The 21,294-nt window shown below is 43.7% G+C and overlaps 1 protein-coding gene across 3 annotated transcripts in view; it reads right to left on the bottom strand.

The window, feature by feature from the left end:
* rin3 (Ras and Rab interactor 3) overlaps positions 1 to 21,294 on the bottom strand; it is a 140,298-nt gene that overhangs the window by 70,292 nt on the left and 48,712 nt on the right. For all 3 annotated transcript variants that reach the window (XM_072568326.1, XM_072568324.1, XM_072568325.1), the window contains exon 4: positions 5,657 to 5,729. In XM_072568326.1, coding sequence (XP_072424427.1) covers positions 5,657 to 5,729 — 73 coding nt within the window. The remainder of the gene's footprint in view (positions 1 to 5,656; positions 5,730 to 21,294) is intronic.

A 21,294-nucleotide genomic window follows, 5' to 3' on the forward strand; every position in this document is an offset into this window, starting at 1 on the left:
AGTTAGAATTTGGTGTTGGTAAAGTGCTGGTGGGAAATCATTGTGTGGTGTTTTCTTTGTATGTAGAGATTTACAAAGGATGTCTTTGAGCAGTAGATCGCAAGTACACAGAGAACCTGAATTGAATCATTTGTATTGAAAGACTGTATAGTTAGCAGGCCAAGCAACAGTTTTTACCAAGACAACAGTCTTTTGAATTTAGCCAATCAATTTGAACCAGATACTTAAATATCAAAAAACTATTAAATTTAAATCTGATGCTTTTGATTACATAGGGATAATCCTATTATATAAAATATTGATATGTCATCATGGGTAAAAAAGAAGGGGACCATTGGACAAAGACCACAGAGCTAACTGCCATCCACCAGAGCTAACGACCTTCAGCTCTCAAGAGAGAATCGCTGTCTTTCACAGCCTCCTCTCTGTCTTAAAGAAAGCACTATCTAAATAATAACAATACTGACAACATGACTAATGAATATTCCTGACAGAAAAAATGATGGATTAGACATTCCTGACAGAAGGATCAAAGGAGAAGGTATTCCTGACAGAAGAATCGATAGAGTAGGCACAGAACATTCTGGAAGACACGTAACCTGGCTGTAATTTTGAGAGTCAAAATTCTATCTTTTTGTTATATGAGTGGAACTTCTATTTATTGGAACAGCATACCATTAGAATCTTGTTTTGTTTGGGAATAGTTAGTAGTTAGAAGGGATTTATTTCGTTTGTTATAATTCAATTAATTTGTTCACTGTTAGAGTTAGATGAATAAATTGTTACTTGTTGATTTTCACGCGAGTGTCAGGGATTTATTTTACTTAACCATGAGAAGTCTTTGTCTACAGGAGTAGTGCCAGAGGACTGGAGGCTAGCAAATGTGGTTCCCTTGTTCAAGAAGGGGAGTAGGGATAATCCTAGTAACTATAGGCCAGTGAGTCTCACTTCTGTTGTGGGCAAAGTCTTAGAGAGAATTGTAAGGGATAGGATTTATGCACATCTGGATAAGAATAATGTGATCAAGGATAGTCAGCATGGTTTTGTGAAGGGCAGGTCGTGCCTCACAAACCTTATTGAATTCTTTGAGAAGGCGACTAAGGAGGTAAATGAGGGGAAAGCGGTAGATGTGGTATATATGGATTTTAGTAAGGCGTTTGATAAGGTCCCCCATGGTAGGCTACTGCAGAAAATACAGAGATATGGCATTGAGGGTGAGTTGGAGGTTTGGATTAGGAATTGGCTGGCTGGAAGAAGACAGAGGGTAGTAGTTGATGGCAAAGGTTCATCTTGGAGTGCCGTCACTAGCGGTGTTCCGCAAGGATCTGTTTTGGGACCATTGCTGTTTGTCATTTTTATAAATGACCTGGAGGAAGGGTTAGAAGGTTGGGTGAGCAAGTTTGCGGATGATACGAAAGTCGGAGGAGTTGTAGACAGTGAGGAAGGATGTGGCAGGTTACAGCGGGATATAGAGAAGCTGCAGAGCTGGGCAGAAAGGTGGCAAATGGAGTTCAATGTAGCTAAGTGTGAGGTGATTCACTTTGGTAAAAGTAACAAAAAGATGGGGTACTGGGCTAATGGTGGGATACTTGGTAGTGTGGAAGAGCAGAGGGATCTTGGTGTCCATGTACACAGATCTCTGAAAGTTGCCACCCAGGTAAATAGTGCAGTGAAGAAGGCATATGGTGTACTGGCTTTTATTGGTAGAGGAATTGAGTTCCGGAGTCCTGAGGTCATGCTGCAGTTGTATAAGACGCTGGTGCAGCCGCATCTGGAATATTGTGTGCAGTTTTGGTCGCCATACTATAGGAAGGATGTGGAGGCACTGGAACGGGTGCAGAGGAAGTTTACCAGGATGTTGCCTGGTATGGTAGGAAGATCCTATGAGGAAAGGCTGAGGCACTTGGGGTTGTTTTCATTGGAGAAAAGAAGGTTTAGGGGTGACTTGATAGAGGTGTACAAGATGATTAGGGGGTTAGATAGGGTTGACAGTGAGAACCTTTTTCCACGTATGGAGTCAGCTATTACAAGGGGGCATAGCTTTAAATTAAGGGGGGGGTAGATATAGGACTGATGTTAGGGGTAGGTTCTTCACTCAGCAAGTCGTAAGTTCATGGAATGCCCTGCCAGTAGCAGTGGTGGACTCTCCCTCTTTATGGGTATTTAAGCGGGCATTGGATAGGTATATGGAGGTTAGTGGGTTAGTGTAGGTTAGGTGGGCTTTGATCGGCGCAACATCGAGGGCCGAAGGGCCTGTACTGTGCTGTATTCTTCTATGTTCTATGTTCTAAGTTGCTGAAAAGCAGGTTACACCACTTTTCACACTCTTTACAGATCATAAGGTGAGGTACTTCTCTTTGGGAGTTTCAGTTTTAGTGCTTAGGGGGAGGGTCAACCTCCGCTTTATAACAACAACAATAAAAGGACAGGGATGATGAGATTTTTGTTTCTCTTAGACATTCTCTTCCAGGTCAACAGTTAAGGCTGGGTCAGTGAATTTATTTAAGGCTGAGTTGGATAGGGACAACAGCAGAAAATTACTGGAAATGCTCAGCACGTCTGGCAGCATCTATGAAGAGAAATCAGAGTTAACATTTCGAGCCTAGCAGCCCTTTTTCCGAACATTATGGCCAGTGGACTTGAAATGTTAACTCTGCTTTCCCCCCACAGATGTTGCCAGACCTGCTGAAAGTTTCCAGCAGTTTCTGTTTTGTTTCAGATCTGCAGTTCCTTGTTTTAATTTATTTGAGTTAGATAGAGCTTTGATAGAAAAGGAACTCTAGGATTATGGAGGCAAACAGGAAAGTCTTGTTGAGACCACAATCGGACTAGCCATGATTTTATTGAATGGTGGAGCTGGCTCGAAGGGTGGAATGGCTTTCTTCTCCTCTTAATTCCTATGTATCTGTATTTTCAGGTCCCTTGAGAGGTTAGAATACCAGCACTGTATCAAGATGAATGCTAAAGTTAATCAAATTCATCCTACAGGAAGGGTTTCAATGTTTATTAGTAATGTTATAAGATGATTGGTAATAATGTCGCTTCCAAGATGAACTAAAAGTTGAGGCTATTACTTTACTCCTGTTGTAACTCATTTCTGGTTATCCATCATACATATTGTGGCTTTGCATTATTTCTGCCAATTCATGTGGCCTTTCACAATTGGAACCGCTTAACCCATTGGTATCAATTGGGCTATTGTTACAAGCATGCTTGTTTCAACAAGTGAGTGACGTAAGTTGTACATGTCAAGTGCGTGTCTTAAGATCATTTATCAGAGGTTGAATTTCTTGAGTTGGTACAGTGTGTGACAACAAATGAATATGGGTTCTCATCCTGAGAAAACATGACAATTAAGCTTAAATAAAATCAAAATTTAATGAGAAATGCAGAGCAATAAACAGTGATGTAAACTAAATATTTTTTGTGCATTATCTTGCCAATATGCCCCAATATAGAGTCCATAATTATTTTAAAAATAGAGATAGTTGAATGAAAATGAAGAATTTGAGAGAGATCAGGAGAAGGATGTTAGCCTGGGTGTATGACATGGATGAAAGCACCACTTTGCACTCAAATGGCTGTTTCAATGTCTGATATTACATGACCCTATCAGGTCAATGTTTAGTTTAGGGCCACAACAGGCAGCGAGCAAGGGAATTCTATGATTCTATGAAGGTGGGAATGGGGATAGTTTGGGGAACGAGAGGCAAGAAAATATGATTTGTTTTTGTGTTCCTATTCCAAGAAAGTTTTCAGAGAGTCACTTAAGGAATCCTGGTTAGGTTGCTGAAAATTAGTGTAAAAGGAACAGAGCTGTACAACCCATTTATAACTAAGGCTTATAACCAGGATCGTAGCTACATCACCGGACCCTGATTAACATTACATGCAATCCATTCCCTCATTTGAAACTGGAGTGGATCCGAATGCCTTTTTTCAAATAATATGCAACGGGGTCATAAATGTCATAACTATTGTAATTGCTACTTACCCATCTGCACAGTGGCAGTACTTAAAATTGTTTTGTGTTGCTCTTGCACTAGAGTTGGTGCCTGGAACCAAACCTTTTGGCAGCAGAAATTCAAAGTGCAGAGAACAAATGTGACTTTGTACTGACCATCAAATGGAGTACAGCAGTACACATATTCATTAATGAGAGCAGTATCATTGTTCTTGAAGCCTGTGCACTCAGTGCTGAAGAAGTGCCTTAGTAGATAGCCCTTTACATTGGTTTTGTGTGGGGTGGTTTATGCTGAATTTCTAAACGCAGATTATGAAATATCATGCTTGCAATGCAATTTGTGCATACTGATTCTACAGTAAAGTCTAAGCAGTATTTTGCACAGGGTACATTATGATGTTAACAGGTTGGTTATGTTCCTTCAATCAGTTTTTAGTCTCCCTGAATTTTCTTGCTCAGGGAATTTTCTTGAAGTGGACGCTGAAGAGATCTCTATATTTAGGCATCATTTGAATGGCAGGCCACATTGGACTAGATTTGTCCTGTCTCCAGTTCTAAGGAGGCAGTTTCCAACATTTGCTTAAAATGGGTTCAATGGAGTGTCAACACTTCCTTCCCAATGTCACTGGAACAGACTCAAACCAATTTCAGATTCAGAATTCAATTTGTTGGACCTAAATGGGTAGGTCACATGATTCTTCTTGTAAAATTGTTCACTCAGGGGATGTGGGTGCTATTGACAAGGCCCATAGTTGTTGCCCATCCCTAACTGGTCTGAAAAGGACTGGCTTGCTGGGCCATTTCAAAGGACAGTTAAGATTGAACTACTTTACAGTGGGTCAGGAGTCATATATCGGGCAGACCAGGCAAGGATGGCAGATTTCCTTCCCTAAAGGGCTTTAATGAATGAGCTGGGTTCTTACAACAATAGGTAATGGTTATATGGCCAGTATTAGGTTAGTTCTTAATTCCAGATGGTTATTAAATTTAAAAGAAACTGAAAACATTATTTTCAAGAAAAGGGCTACATCTAATTGCTAGGAAAATTGCAGCCTTCCATTAAGCTGTGCAGTGCAAAAATTTGGAGATTCCAAATCGAAAGAAAAGCCAATGCTGCAGCAGTTGTGGCATCAAATATAGAATGGGTCCTATTTGGGTTATGATGCATTTAGAAAGAGGAACTCTCTGTTTACTGTACAGTGATACTAATGAATCATGGTTTCTGCTGTAACATAGTTATTCATCATTATTACAAGAAATACCCACTCACTTAGAATCCTGATGATAGGCACATGGCTCCTACTAAATTCATAGCAGAAATATTGTGCAACCAACCTCTAATTGTATCTCAATGATGTCAATCCATAGCTTTCTCATACAATTCCTAAAGCCTCCATGTTGAAAATTAATGCTGTGAAGTCTCATTTGAAAATGGGCTCATACTGTTTACTTAAGGATAACAATGGACAAACGGCTGGTCCACCCAACTGAGAAACAGCAGCATAAGCATAAGCAACATATCAAGGCAGCAGATTTTGTTAAGAAGTGGAAAAAATAATCACATTAAACACACAACATAGTTTTTATTGTGACATAGCACTGAGCACATTGGGATTCTGAGAACAGATACTAAAAACTTGTATTGCACACTATATTACATGATCTGAATGGATCAGTCAAACATTAACTTACCTGCTCACACAATAGAATGCCACCATTTTGAAGATATCTTCAAAAACCAATAAAGAGCCATCCAAATACATAACTGAAAGGAAAGAAGAAAATAATCGAGAGCTTCAGTAACTCTGAATTAATGGTATTATATTTGTAAACAGCCAGGAACTATTTGTTTTGTGAATATATTTCCAAGATTGCCACATGTTAAACAGACGTCATGTGATGAGCACAAATGTCTATCAGTCCACCAACCACAGAGATATACATCCTTCCCTTTGCTGAAATCAGGTACTGACTGCCTTTAGCCAAGGGCTCCCCTCCATCCAGGAGCCCCTGAATGACCCCACTGAGTGAACTACCCTCCTGCTGCTGACTCAATATTAGTGGCTGCACAATTAGACTATTTTTCTAGCTGATTAAATGATACCTGCCATCAAACTTGTCACAAGGGAGGACACAAGATTTGATCTGATGAGGGCACTGTGGGCATAGAAACCCCAACGCTGCATGCAATGGCTGGATGTGTCAGCTTCACAGAACCATTCAGATCAGCAAGAGGCTGCTTTATAAACCTGCAATCATAAATCTGAAGCTGCAGCTTCATGAATTGAACAGATTGTTTGCATTGGTCTTCACTATTGGAGGATACAAGTAACATTCTGGAAATAACTGTAATTCAGGAAATGGAAGGGAGAGACAAATGCAGGAGAATTACAATCACCAGGGAAGTAGTACAGATTCCATCTGAGCAAATTGCTGGAGCTATGGCCTGTGAAGTCCCTGAGTCCTGATGAACTTCAGCTTTGGTTCTTAAAGTGACCGGTGAGACAGTTGATGCATGACCTTAATTTTCCAAACTTCCCCACTTTTGGGGAAGGTTCAATTAGACTGGGACATAGTGAGTAATAATTATTTAGCGTGCAAAGAGAGGGAGCCATCAAACAGGAAACTGCAGGTCAGTCAGCTTAACGTCTGTCACATTGAAAATGTTAGAAGCTATTATTGCAGAAACTATAGCAGAGGCACAGAGAAAAGTTCAAGGTAATCACACAGAGTCAACATGTTACATTAAAGTTGAAGAGTGGGGTGCTGGAAAAGCACAGCTGGTCAGGTGGCATCCGAGCAGCAGGAGATCAAGATTCCTGATGAAGAGTTTATGTTGGAACTGTTGACTCTCCTGCTCCTTGATGCTGCCTGACCTGCTGTGCTCTTCCAGCACCACACTCTTTTACTCTGATCTCCAGCATCTGCAGTCCTCACTTTTTCCTAGATGGTTATATTAAAGGATAATCATGTTGAACCAATTTATTGGAGATCTTTTTGGAATTAAAATATGCTGTGGATTATGGAGAATTGCATTGTATTGAGATTTCCAAAAAGCATGGAGTGATAAGGTGGCTTATTAAAGATTATAATGGAGAATGAACTGTGAAACATTTGGCATTTGGATAGAACTCTGCCTAGCTAACAGGAAACAAAACAGTTATAAAATGGTCATTTTCAGGTTGGCACGATATAATGAATAGCGTCATAAGGATCATTGTTATGACCTCAACAGTTTACAATCTCTATGTAAAATGAGATAGTAATTTTCATTTTGGTTGCTAATTTTGCAAATGACAAGAGGAGAAAGACTTTAACACCAATTCATTATAAACCTACTTCATATGGAGTTAATACACAAAGTATGAGGCTACCTGACAGAAACATTATTGCCCTTCTCTCTCTGGAAAAACCCATATAAAGTCTCTAAAAATGTTAAAGTCTCCTAGTTTAGACTTCCATAATGATATCCCGGAGTTGACTTATACTCTGTCATCTACACAAGTGTCTCATAAAGGCTAACAAATAACTCCAAGCTTGAGGTAAACTAAAAGTGATGGATAGGGGAAGTAGTCACATTTTGGGTACCTGACCTGTGGCCGTGAACCAGAAGTATTTGAATAAGTGACGGATACAGGGAAAACAGCTCCTAGAAATGAAGTTTACAAACAGATACTAGGAGGCAGGGGACAGTCCTCACCAGGCAGCTGCCATTTTCTGATTGAGGAAGACCTGGGAAAGAAGAGGAAGACTAGACAAAACATTTGTTAACATTTTGTCTACAGATCAGAAGGCTGCTTCACTCTGCACTATGTGTTCTTTTGTCCTCCGGCTTGTAACTATTATATGCTTTTCCTATTTATACAGCTTATGCCTTATGTCTGACTGAGCCTTTACTAGACTTACTTTAAATGACTAATGAGTTCTGTACTGGAGTTCTGTACTTATAATGGAGAACGAAGTGTGCAATGTATTGTGAAACATTTGGCATTTTGATAAAACTCTGCATTGAAAGCCAGACTTTCAGAAAGATACAGTTTACAGCCACCGTTTTGTCATATAGTTACCACCATCTACCCACCATTCATGCTCAACAGATGCCATCACCAAACACGTCTTCACAGCATGTCCCAAAACCCCTTCGCTATTTGGGTGATGGGTGACTCCCAAATATTACCAACAATCTTTACCTACAACTCCAGTCTAAAAATAAGAAGTGGTGAGTTAATGTCTGATATTGTTGAACTCAATGTAAATAAAGTAGGTTGGATTGTGAATTTACGAAATTAAAAGGATTGCAAGCAAATCACTGTTTCACTTTGAGGAATTGTTTGGGCATTCAACAATGGGAAGAAAGAATCTAAAAAAGCAGGTGCTATATCTCTTGTACTTGCAGAGGAAAGTGTTGTGAGATGAGAATGGAAAATTGAGGTTTTCCGAGATGTCAGAGCTTTAGGGAGGGAATAATCCATTTGGAATGGCGAAGGGGTTTTGGGACATGCCGTGAAGATGCGTTTGATGATGGCATCTGTTGAATATGAATGGTGGGTAGATGGTGGTAACTACATAACAAAACAGTAGCTGTAAACTGTATCATTCTGAAAGCTTAGCTTTCAATGCTTTTTAACAACAGAGGCATAGAGTACAAAAGCAAAGCAGGTTTGCTGAACTTACACAGAACAGTTGCAGTCACATCTGATCTTAATTCTGGCAACTCCTGGAGAGGAAAGCTCTGTAGTGGGTTAAGAAGACTTACTAGAATAGCTCTGGACTTGATGGACTACAGAGAATCTGGAGTTGTTGACATGAGACCAAAAGACAAAGAAAAATAGGATTTGGCATTTGGTCCCTTGAGCCTGATCCACCACCCAACAGGATCATGACTGATCCAATGCTTATCATGTCTGCTTTGCTGCCCTTTCCCCATAACCCTTGATTCCCAACTGACCAAAAATCTATCTCAGTCTCAATTATACACAAGGACTCTATCCCACAGCTCTGTGAGGCAAGGAATTGCAAAGACTCACAACCATTTGAGAGAAGAAATTCCTCATCACCTCCATCTTAAATTACCACCCCTTTATTCTGTGACTATGTCTGTTGGTCCTAGACTCACCCATGAGTGGAAATATCCTCTCAGCATTTAGCCGGTCAAGCCCCTTAAGAATCAAATATGTTTTAATTGATCACCTCTCATTCTTCTAAAGTCCAATGAGTAGAGTCCCAAACTTTAACCTTTGATCAGAAGACAATCATGGTAGGCAATTAAAAATCTCACTGGAGGAGGAGGCTCCACAAATATCCCTCCATACCAGGGACTGTCCTAGGAAACTTTCTCTGAGCTGCCTCCATTGAAATATCTTTTTTTTAATAAAGTGACCAAAACTCACCAGCACTTTCTACAATTGCAGTAAGATTTCTCTAATCTTATACTCTAACCCCCTAGAGATAAGGACCAACATTCCATGAGGCTTTCTGATTACTTGATGCACCTGTGTGCTCACTTTCTGCACTTCATGTACAAATAAGTGGAAGTCCCTTTGTGTGGTCATTTCCTGCAGCTTTCTCTATTTAAATAGTACTGTTTAGATTAGATTAGATTACTTACAGTGTGGAAACAGGCCCTTCGGCCCAACAAGTCCACACCGCCCCGCCGAAGCGCAACCTACCCATACCCCTACATCTACCCCTTACCTAACACTACGGGCAATTTAGCATGGCCAATTCACCTGACCTGCACATCTTTGGAGTGTGGGAGGAAACCGGAGCACCCGGAGGAAACCCACGCAGACACGGGGAGAATGTGCAAACTCCACACAGTCAGTCGCTTGAGGCGGGAATTGAACCCGGGTCTCTGGCGCTGTGAGGCAGCAGTGCTAACCACTGTGCCACCGTGCCACCCACAAGTGAAAACTCTACAACATTTGCTACCCGGGGCTGGAATCGAACTCAGGTCCCTGGTACTATGAGACAGCAGCACTAACCACTGAGCCACTGCAATTACATAAATTCTTACATAAGTTCTTTTGGTCTCCCTTCCCAAATGATCAACTTCACATTTTCCCACTTTATACTCCATTTGCCAACTTCTTACACACTTTCTTAACCTATCAATGCCTCTCTGTAAACTTTCTGTATCCCTCTCTCTACCTACCTTTCCACCTCAATATTTTCTGCAAATGTGGCTACAGTTTATTTGCTTCCTTCATTGTAGTCATTAAAACATATTAAAAGCAGTAACAGTTCCAAGCACTGATCGCTGTGGAACTCCACCAGTTACAGACTGAAAATTACTTCCTGCCCATTCATCAATTCTTAATCCACGCCAATATACCACCTCCAACACCATGGGCTCTCATCTCAGCCAAGAAGCCTGAAGGATTTGATGGAGGTGTTCAACTTTAGGAAGGATCCGATAGAATAAATAGAAACTGCTTCTGATGGCTGAAGGCTCAATTAATCAGATAACTCATTTAATTTTATTAAATTTGATTGGCAAAAGAACTAAAGGCAACTTGAGGAAAAGCCCTTCCCCAAACAGTGGTCAGGATTTGGAATGTGCCTCACCTCCAGATATTGTAATGGATATGGATTAAATTAGGGTTTGAAAGAAAATTGGTCTAACGTTTGGAGAAAGCGAGGACTGCAGATGCTGGAGCTCAGAGTCGAGAGTGTACTGCTGGAAAAGCACAGCAGATCAGGCAGCATCTGAGGAGCAGGAGAATCGACGTTTCAGGCAGAAGAGCGTCATCGGCTGCGGGGTGACCTTATAGAGGTTTATAAAATCATGGGAAATCTGAAATAAGAACAGAAATTGCTGAAAATACTCTAAGTCTGGCAGCATTTGTGGAGAGAGAAACAGGATTCACCTTTGAGACTGATGACCCTTTCATCAGAACAGGAAGAAAGTGGAGATGGAGATTTAATAGAGGTGGGATCACAATGGAAGTACAACAGGAATATCTGTAGAGGGCAGGAGAAGCAAAAAGAAGAAAAGAGATGATGGTGCAAGGCAAAAAAATATAGTAACGAGACAAGTAAAGAAACAAAGATTGGATCCAGAAGAGATGTAAACAGGACAGGAGAAACTGACTAATGAAAGCGCAGTCAAATAGAACAAAGAACTGCAGATACTGGAGATCTGAATATAAACAGAAATAGATGGAGAAACTCAGCAGCAGCTCAGATTTGGTTTGGACACCTCTAGGACTCAACATCGAGCTCAATAACTGTTTCTGTCCTTCCATGATTTTTCACCCACGCCCAGACCCTGGTCCTTAATGACGTGGATTGCTTTCAGGACAGCCTGATGGTTCTCTCCTTCTCTCAGCTCAATCGGCTTCACTTCTGTCCTGTCTTATTATCAACAATGTCCTTTCATATCTTTCTGTCTGGGTTCTGTCTCCACCTATCCACTCACCTCATCAGGCCATGACACCTCCAGCCCAGTTTCGACATAAATACTACTTTTTCTAGCTGATATCAGTTCTGATGATGATAAAAGTATTAACTCTACTTCTTCCCTAAAGATACTGCCTGGAATGTGGTCAGTACCCATAGGTGTTGCACTACCCAGCGCCTCCAACTGTTTCTTGATATCACGTGGAGTAAACAGGATTGGTTTCAGACTGGTATCTGTGATGCTGAGGAGTACTGGAGGAGGCGGAGATAGATCATCCACTTGGCACTTCTGGCTGAAGAATACTGCGAAAGCTTCAGCCTTATCTTTTACGCTGATGTGCTGGGCTCTTCCATTATTGAGACTCAGGATATTTGTGGAGCCTCCTCCTCCAGTGAGATTTTTAATTGCCTACCATGATTCATGACTGGGAGTGGCAGGACTGCAGAGTTTGGATCTGATCCGATTACTCAGCTCTGTCTATCATGTGCGGCTGATGGTAGTTGTGTTAAAAAGCTGGTTCCTTTTTCCCACAAGCTGTTCCTTGATTTTTTTTTTCAGAGGGGTCGTAAATGGGCTAGGCTCTGATTAAACTAGCTTGGTACAGGATGAAGAGGATTTTGAGAGGGTTTTTGTTTATATGTAAACAGATGAGATTTCAGACCAAAGTGGTCATGTTTTAAATGTGATCTGTATAATGAAGGGGAGTGGTCAGCTCTCTAGCTGAGCAGTTCTGTCCAGAACTAGTTGGGAGGTCAACAGTGAGCTGTGTGGAAATAGTCTGTCTGTCTGTCTGTCTCTCTCTCTCTCTCTTCTTCTGCCCTTCTAACTTCAACCTGTAAGCATCTGTTCCATTTTTTTAATTGTGTTTCAACAGGGTTTGCTTAGTGGGTCTGTTGTGTCTATTTGGAGCAGCATAATTAAGTCTAGTTTGGATAGACAGGGTTCTGGAGAGGTTCTTTATTCTGTTCTTTTGTTTCATTGTGTAATTTTGTTAATAAATTTTTGTCTGTTTTAAACCCTGGTAGCCAACTTTGCTAACTTAATCCGGGTAATTTTCACTGTGCACTTTGTGAAACAAATTGCAAAGTTATGGTCTGAATTACCTGCCGAAGAGTGTCTTGAGTGGTCCAGCCTAGATCATTACAGTTGGCGTGCAAGTAGTACTGTTTGATAGTTTCAACAGGTTGAGACCTCATTTTCAGGTATGCCTAGTGCTGTTCCTGGCATCGCCTCCTGCACTCTGCATTGAACCAGGATTATTCCCCTGGCTTGACAGTTATGGTTGAGTGGATGACATGATGGGCCATGTAGCTACAGATTGTGCTGGAGTATATTCTGCTGCTGATGGCCCACAGCACCTCATGGATGCTCAGTCTTGATTTGCTACATCTGTTTGAAGTCTTCCTATTTAATATGGTGATCGTGCAACACAACATAATGGAGGACATAATGCTGCAGTCACAGTCATAAAGTCATAGAGATATACAGCATGGAAACAGACCCTTCGGTCCAACCTGTCCATGCCGACCAGATATCCCAACCCAATCTAGTCCCACCTGCCAGCAGCCAGTCCATATCCCTCCAAACCCTTCTTATTCATATACCCAACCAAATGCCTCTTAAATGTTGTAATTGTACCAGGCTCCACCACTTCCTCTGGCAGCTCATTCCATACACGTACCACCCTGTGTGAAAAAGTTGCCCTGTAGGTCTCTTTTATATCTTTCCCATCTCACCCTAAACCTATGCCCTCTCGTTCTGGACTCCCCAACCCCAGGGAAAAGACTTTACCTATTTATCCGATCCATGCCCCTCATAATTTTGTAAACCTCTATAAGGTCACCCCTCAGCCTCTGACGCTCCAGGGAAAACAGCCCCAGCCTGTTCAGCCTCTCACTATAGCTCAAATCCTCCAACCCAGGCACCATCCTTGTAAATCTTTTCTGAGCCCTTTCAAGTTTCACAACATCTTTCCGATAGGAAGGAGACCAGAAATGCACGCAATATTCCAACGGTGGCCTCACCAATGTCCTGTACAGCCTCAACATGACCTCCCAACTCCTGTACTCAATACTCTGACCAATAAACGAAAGCATACCAAATGCCTTCGTCACTATCCTATCTACCTGCGACTCTACTCTCAAGGAGCTATGTACCTGCGCTCCAAGGTCTCTTTGTTCAGCAATACTCCCTAGGACCTTACCATTAAGTGTATAAGTCCTGCTAAGATTTGCTTTCCCAAAATGCAGCACCTCGCATTTATCCGAATTAAATTCCATCTGCCACTTCTCAGCCCATTGGCCCATCTGGTCAAGATCCTGTTGTAATCTGAGGTAACCCTCTTCACTGTCCACCACACCTCCAATTTTGGTGTCATCTGCAAACTTAATAACTGCATCTTTTATGCTCGCATCCAAATCATTTATGTAAATGACAAAAAATAGAGGGCCCTGCATCGATCCTTGTGGCACTCCACTGGTCAGCTACTTTGTCTACTTTACTAACTTCTTGTTACACCTTCAGGTTGACTCCTTATTATGATTCATGTTCCATTAAAAAAAATTTCCTGAAAGCAAGTTTGCCATTATAGCATCCATTGGTGGCATATAGAGAATGGCACATACAGTTTCTTTTTTTGCACACCGTTTGGCACAATCATTGGCATAAAACAAGTATTTTACCTTCATTGAAACCCAACACAGTACTCAGAATAATAGTTCAGCCTTTATCCCTGGCCTCGGAAACGCCATTAGCCATGTGGCTGACGCAGCTACCACCCCCACACTGAGTGATGATGTCACTTCCACCCACATCATGGCCACTCCCACAGCCACTTCCGGCCCTCACATCATCGCTGATGCCACACGCTCAGTGACTTCCCCTACTGCCGTGGTCACCACCACTTCCGCCTCCACCAGCGCCACTCACCTGCATTCTGCTGACACGCCCCCCACAGACCCCACTGTCACTATCCCCACACCCCAGAACCCTGAGGGCAACATAACCCCAGCTCATGCCTCCGCTCCCATTCCCCCCACTATCACACCCACTCCAGGTACTGGCTCCGACCCCACTCCCAGCTCCACACCCGCACCAGATCCCAGCTCCCGGCCCTGCCGTGTTTTCACCATCCCTCCAGACCTCCCACTCACTGAGAACGAACGATCAGTCCTCAGCAAAGGACTCACCTTCATCCCCCTCCGTCCACGCATCAATGAATTTAATACAAGACATGACATCGAACAATTCTTCCGTCGCCTCCGCCTCCGAGCTTACTTTCACAATCAGGACTCCCGCCCACCTTCCGAGGACCCTTTCGCCCACATCCAACACACTGCATCCACCTGGACACCCCGTGCTGGCCTATTACCTGCCCTCGACCTCTTCATTTCCAACTGCTGGCGGGACATTAACCGCCTCAACCTGTCGTCCCCCCTCCCCCACTCCAACCTCTCACCCTCACAACGCGCAGCCCTCCAATCCCTCTGCTCCAATCCCAACCTCACCATTAAGCCTGCGGATAAAGGGGGCGCAGTGGTAGTCTGGCGCACTGACCTCTACACCGCTGAAGCCAAACGCCAACTCGAGGACACCTCTTCCTACTGCTCCCTCGACCATGACCCCACCCCCCATCACCAAACCATCATCTCCCAGACCATACAGAACCTCATCACCTCAGGAGATCTCCCACCCACAGCTTCCAACCTCATAGTCCGGGAACCCCGCACTGCCCGGTTCTACCTCCTTCCCAAGATCCACAAGCCTGACCACCCTGGCCGACCCATTGTCTCAGCATGCTCCTGCCCCACTGAACTCATCTCTACCTACCTTGACACTGTCCTATCCCCCCTAGTCCAGGAACTCCCCACATACGTTCGAGACACCACCCATGCCCTCCACCTCCTCCAAGACTTCCGTTTCCCCGGCCCCCAATGCCTTATCTTCACCATGGATATCCAATCCCTCTACACCTCCATTCGCCATGACCAGGGCCTCCAAGCCCTCCGTTTTTTCCTCTCCAGACGTCCCCAACAGTACCCTTCCACTGACACTCTCATTCGTTTGGCAGAACTGGTCCTCACCCTTAACAATTTCTCCTTTGAATCCTCCCACTTCCTCCAGACCAAAGGGGTAGCCATGGGCACACGTATGGGCCCCAGCTATGCCTGTCTTTTTGTTGGCTGTGTAGAACAGTTGATCTTCCGTAATTACACCGGCACCACTCCCCACCTCTTCCTCCGCTACATTGATGACTGCATTGGCGCCACCTCGTGCTCCCGCGAGGAGGTTGAGCAATTTATCAACTTCACCGACACATTCCACCCTGACCTTAAATTTACCTGGACTATCTCTGACACCTCGCTCCCCTTCCTGGACCTCTCCATCTCCATTAGTGACGACCGACTTGACACTGACATTTTTTACAAACCCACCGATTCCCATAGCTACCTGGATTACACCTCTTCCCACCCTATCTCTTGCAAAAATGCCATCCCGTATTCCCAATTTCTCCGCCTCCGCCGTATCTGCTCCCAGGAGGACCAGTTCCACCATAGGACACACCAGATGGCCTCCTTCTTTAGAGACCGCAATTTCCCTTCCCACGTGGTTAAAGATGCCCTCCAACACATCTCGTCCACATCCCGCACCTCCGCCCTCAGAGCCCACCCCTCCAACCGTAACAAGGACAGAACGCTCCTGGTGCTCACCTTCCACCCTACAAACCTTCGCATCAACCAAATCATCCACCGACATTTCCGCCACCTCCAAAAAGACCCCACCACCAGGGATATATTTCCCTCCCCACCCCTTTCCGCCTTCCGCAAAGACCGTTCCCTCCGTGACTACCTGGTCAGGTCCACACCCCCCTACGACCCACCCTCCCATTCTGGCACTTTCCCCTGCTACCGCAGGAACTGTAAAACCTGTGCCCACACCTCCTCCCTCACCTCTATCCAAGGCCCTAAAGGAGCCTTCCACATCCATCAAAGTTTCACCTGCACATCCACCAATATCATTTATTGTATCCGTTGCTCCCGATGTGGTCTCCTCTACATTGGGGAGACTGGGCGCCTCCTAGCAGAGCGCTTTAGGGAACATCTCCGGGACACCCGCACCAATCAACCAAACCGCCCCGTGGCCCAACATTTCAACTCCCCCTCCCACTCTGCTGAGGACATGGAGGTCCTGGGCCTCCTTCACCGCCGCTCCCTCACCACCAGATGCCTGGAGGAAGAACGCCTCATCTTCCGCCTCGGAACACTTCAACCCCAGGGCATCAATGTGGACTTCAACAGTTTCTTCATTTCCCCTTCCCCCACCTCATCCTCGTTTCAAACTTCCAGCTCAGTTACTATCTCCTTGACTTGTCCGACCTGCCTATCTCCTTTTCTACCTATCCACTCCACCGTCTCCTCCTTGACCTATCACCTTCATCTCCTCCCCCACTCACCCATTGTAGTCTATGCTACTCTCTCCCCACCCCCACCCTCCTCTAGCTTATCTCTCCACGCTTCAGGCTCACTGCCTTTATTCCTGATGAAGGGCTTTTGCCCGAAACGTCGATTTCGCTGCTCGTTGGATGCTGCCTGAACTGCTGTGCTCTTCCAGCACCACTAATCCAGTATTTGGTTTTCAGCATCTGCAGTCATTGTTTTTACTTTATCCTTAGACACTAACTGAGTAAGAGAGGAATAATACCTGACCTTTTCACTTCACCCTTGAATGACTTCACTGTGCAATTTTATTATGGCTATGTGGGCACCATCTAGTCAAAGAGCAGCAGATCATAATGCCAATCCAGTGAAGAAGAATCAGCCCTTCTGAATGAAATGAGAGGCAAAGAACACAGATTTGGCTGTGCAAGATCCTTCCAGACTGTTACGCTTGCCTGAAGGGAGCTGCCACTCATCAACGAGGTATTAGTCCAGTGCAGAAAATAATCAATTAAATTCAAAATGGCTGGCAAGGTCATGTTAAGACCTAGAGAACTGATATGTTGTTATTGCTGTAGGTTGGTAGCAGATTGAATGAATGTCACCATTTGCACACTGGGGAGAAGGAGATCATGGTGAGGTATCAACTTTAAACTGAGTTCTGCAAAACCATTAATGCAACACTCAGTGGAGATTCCTCTGAGTGTACATCATTCTGATGGTCTGCCTCCAGTATCTTCGATTCACCTGGGAAATGATATCTGCATCAATCAGATCAAAGTGCGGTACCTCCTGAATCATGAAGTTCAGAAAGGAACTGTAAGGTATTGTTATTTCTCTGAAGGCCGAATGCAGATTCTTGATTTGAGCAATAATATGCTTTGATCGCACTCATTGTTCATCTCTTCTACAGTTACTGCAGCTTCTATATTTTGGGTCACTAAGTGTGCAGACGGAAGGCTTTGAATAGCTTTGCCTCTATCAAGAGGTCAGGGAGGGGCCATTGCCAAGGGATGAAGCATCATCGGCCACTTTTTGATTGCTGCTACATGCTTCACATTACCTGAGAGTACACTTCATGTTACACATCAACTTGACCCTGGAGTTTAGAGAAACCAGCAATTCCATTAGATATAATTATAGAGTCCTTTCTCACAAAGACAGGCCTCTTGGTCCAAACTGGTCCATGCTAACCAAAATGTCCATCTATGCTAACAGCATTTCCTTGCATTTAGCCCATATCCTACTAAACCTTTCTATCCATGTATTTGGCCAAATGCCTTTTAAATGTTGTTAATGTAGCCACCTCAACCAATTCCACTGGCAGCTTATTCCATATGCATATCACCCTCTGTGTAAAAAGGTTGCCCCTCAGGTTCCCTTTTATTCTTTCCCCTCTAACCTTAAACTAATGCCCTCCAGTCCTTGATTCCCCATCCTTGGGAAAAAGACTTGAGTGCATTCACCCTATCCATGCCTCTCATGATCTATAAGATACCCCTTCAGTCACCTATGCTCTAAAGAAAAAAGTCCTAGCTTGTCCAACTCTCCCAAAACTCAGTCCCTTGAGTCCTGGCAACATCCTTGTAAATATCTTCTGCACTCTTTCCAGTTTAATAACAGCCTTCCTATAGCAAGGCCAAAAATTATCACAACACTTCAAATGCAACCCCATCAATGTCCTGTACAACTGCAACATAACTTCCCAACTTCTTTATTCAATAAAGGCCAGTGTGCCAAAGGACTTCTTCACTTCCCTGTATACCTGTGACTCACTTTCAGAGAACTGTGCACCTGAACTCCCAGGTCCCTCTGTTCCACTAAACTCCTTAAGGCCCTACCATTCACCATGAAACTCCTACCTTGATTTGACTTTCCACAATGTAACACCTCACACTTACCTATATTAAACTCCATTTGCCATTTCTTAGCCAACTTCCCCAGCTGATCAAGATCCCGCTGTAATTCCTGACAACCTTCCCTCCCTGTCGACAAGACCACCGATTTTAGTGTCATCAGTAAATTTACTAATCATGCCTTGTGCATTTTCATCTAAATCGTTGATATAGATAGCAAACAGTAATGTACCCAGCATTAACCCCAGAGGCCCTCCAGTCCAACAAGCATCCTTCCACTATCACCCTCTGCTTCCTCCCATCAAACCAATTATGTATGCAATTTTCAGCTTCCCCTTGATTCCATACAATCTAACCTTCCACAGCAGCCTAACATGTGGAACCTTATCAAATGCCCTCCTGAAATCCATATAGACTACATCTACTGCCCTGCCTTCATCAACCTTCCTGATCACTTCATCAAAGAATCCTAACAAATCTGTGAGGCATGATACGCAACGCACAAAGCCATGCTGATGACTCCTAATCAAACCCTGTCTTTCCAAATGGAAATACTTCAGAATCTCCTCAAGTAACTTACCCACCACAGATATTCGGCTTACTGGTCTTTAGTTCCCAGGTTGCTGTGGCTCTAGTGTTCTATTATCTAGGTCCAATTTCTAAACTTGTAAACTGGGTTAGCCTTGTACAAAACAGCATGACAAATTTATGCTTGAATTCTGTCTGGTTAATAGAACATAGAACACAGAACAATACAGCGCAGAAAGGCCCTTCGTCCCTTGATGTTGCACTGACCTGTGAACTAATCTAAGCCCATCCCCCTACACTATCCCATCATCATCCATGTGCTTATCCAGGGTTGTTTAAGTGCCCCTAATGTGGCTGAGATAACTACATTGGCAGGCAGGGCATTCCACGCCCTTACCACTCTGAATAAAGAACTTGCTTTTGACATCTATCTTAAATCTATCACCCCTCAACTTGTAGCTATGCCCCCTCATACAAGCTGACATCATCTTCCAAGGAAAATGACTCTCACTGTCCACCCTATCTAATCCTCTGATCATCTTGTATGTCTCTATCAAATCCCCTCTTAGCCGTCTTCTCTCCAATGAGAATAGACCCAAGTCCCTCAGCCTTTCTTCATAAGACCTTCTTTCCAGACCAGGCAACATCCTGGTAAATCTCCTCAGCACCTTTTCCAATCCTTCCTGTAATGGGGCGACCAGAACTGCACACAATACTCCAAGTGAGGCCACACTGGCGTTTTGTACAGTTGCAGCATGACATCATGGCTCTGGAACTCAATCCCTCTACCAATAAAACTTAACACACCATATGCCTTCTTAACAGCACTATGAACCTGGGTGGCAACTTTCAGGGATGAACACGAAGATCCCTCTGCACATCCGTATTACCAAGTATTTTTCCATTGACCAAATATTCTGTCTTCCTGTTATTCTTCCCAAGAATAAGTGAATCACCTCACATTTATCTGCATTGAACTCCATTTGCCACCTTTCAGCTCAATTCTGCAGTTTATCAAAGTCTCCCTGCAACCCATAACATTTGACCACACTGTCCACTACTCCACCGACTTTAGTATCATCTGCAAACTTACTAACCTATCCACCTATGCCTGCGTCCAAGTCATTTATAGAAATGACAAACAGCTATGGTCCCAAAACAGATTCTTGAGGCATACCACCAATAACCGGACGCCAGGCTGAATACTTTCCTTCAACCACAACTCGTGACCTTCTTACAGAAAGCCAGTTTCTAATCCAAACTGCTAAGTCACCTTCAATCCCATGACTCCACATTTTCTCCAAAAGCCTACCATGTGGAATCTTGTCAAAGGCTTTACTGGAGTCCATGTACATTTCGAGGAGAAAGTGAGGACTGCAGATGCTGGAGATCAGAGCTGAAAATATGCTGCGCTTTTCCAGCAACACGTCAGGCAGCATCCAAGGAGCAGGAGAATTGATGTTTCGGGCATGAGCCCTTGCCCGAAACGTCGATTCTCCTGCTCCTTGGATGCTGCCTGACCTGCTGCGATTTTCCAGCAACACATTTTCAGCTCCATGTACACTACACCAACTGCCCTACCCTAATCCACATGTTTAGTTTGTGAGAAGTTTGAGAGACAGGACCTGCTCTTGACGAATCTATGTTGACTATTTCCAATCAAATTGTTGCTTGCTAGATGATTATAAATCCTATCTCTTCTAATCATTTCCAAAACTTTTCCTACAACGGGCTCACTGGTCGATAATTACCTGGGTCATCTCTGCTGTCCTTTTTGAACAAGGGCACAACATTTGCAATCCTCCAGTCCTCAGGTATTAAACCTGTAGACAATGATGACTCAAAGATCAAGGCCAAAGGCTCAGCCATCTCCTCCTTCCCAGAGAATTCTTGGAAAAATCTCAACTGGTCCAGGGGACTTATCTATTTTCACTCCTTCTCCTTCTTACTCACCTCAATCCTTTCAAGTCTAATAGCCCGTATCTCAGTCTTCTCCTCAACAATGTTTTCCTTTTCCTGAGTGAAAACAGCTGAGAAATATTCATTCAGCACATCTCCAATCTCCACACGGTCCACACACAACTTCCCACTTTGGTCTTTGACTGACCC

Source organism: Chiloscyllium punctatum, chromosome 4 (genome assembly GCF_047496795.1).
Source record: "Chiloscyllium punctatum isolate Juve2018m chromosome 4, sChiPun1.3, whole genome shotgun sequence".
Taxonomy (NCBI): domain Eukaryota; kingdom Metazoa; phylum Chordata; class Chondrichthyes; order Orectolobiformes; family Hemiscylliidae; genus Chiloscyllium; species Chiloscyllium punctatum.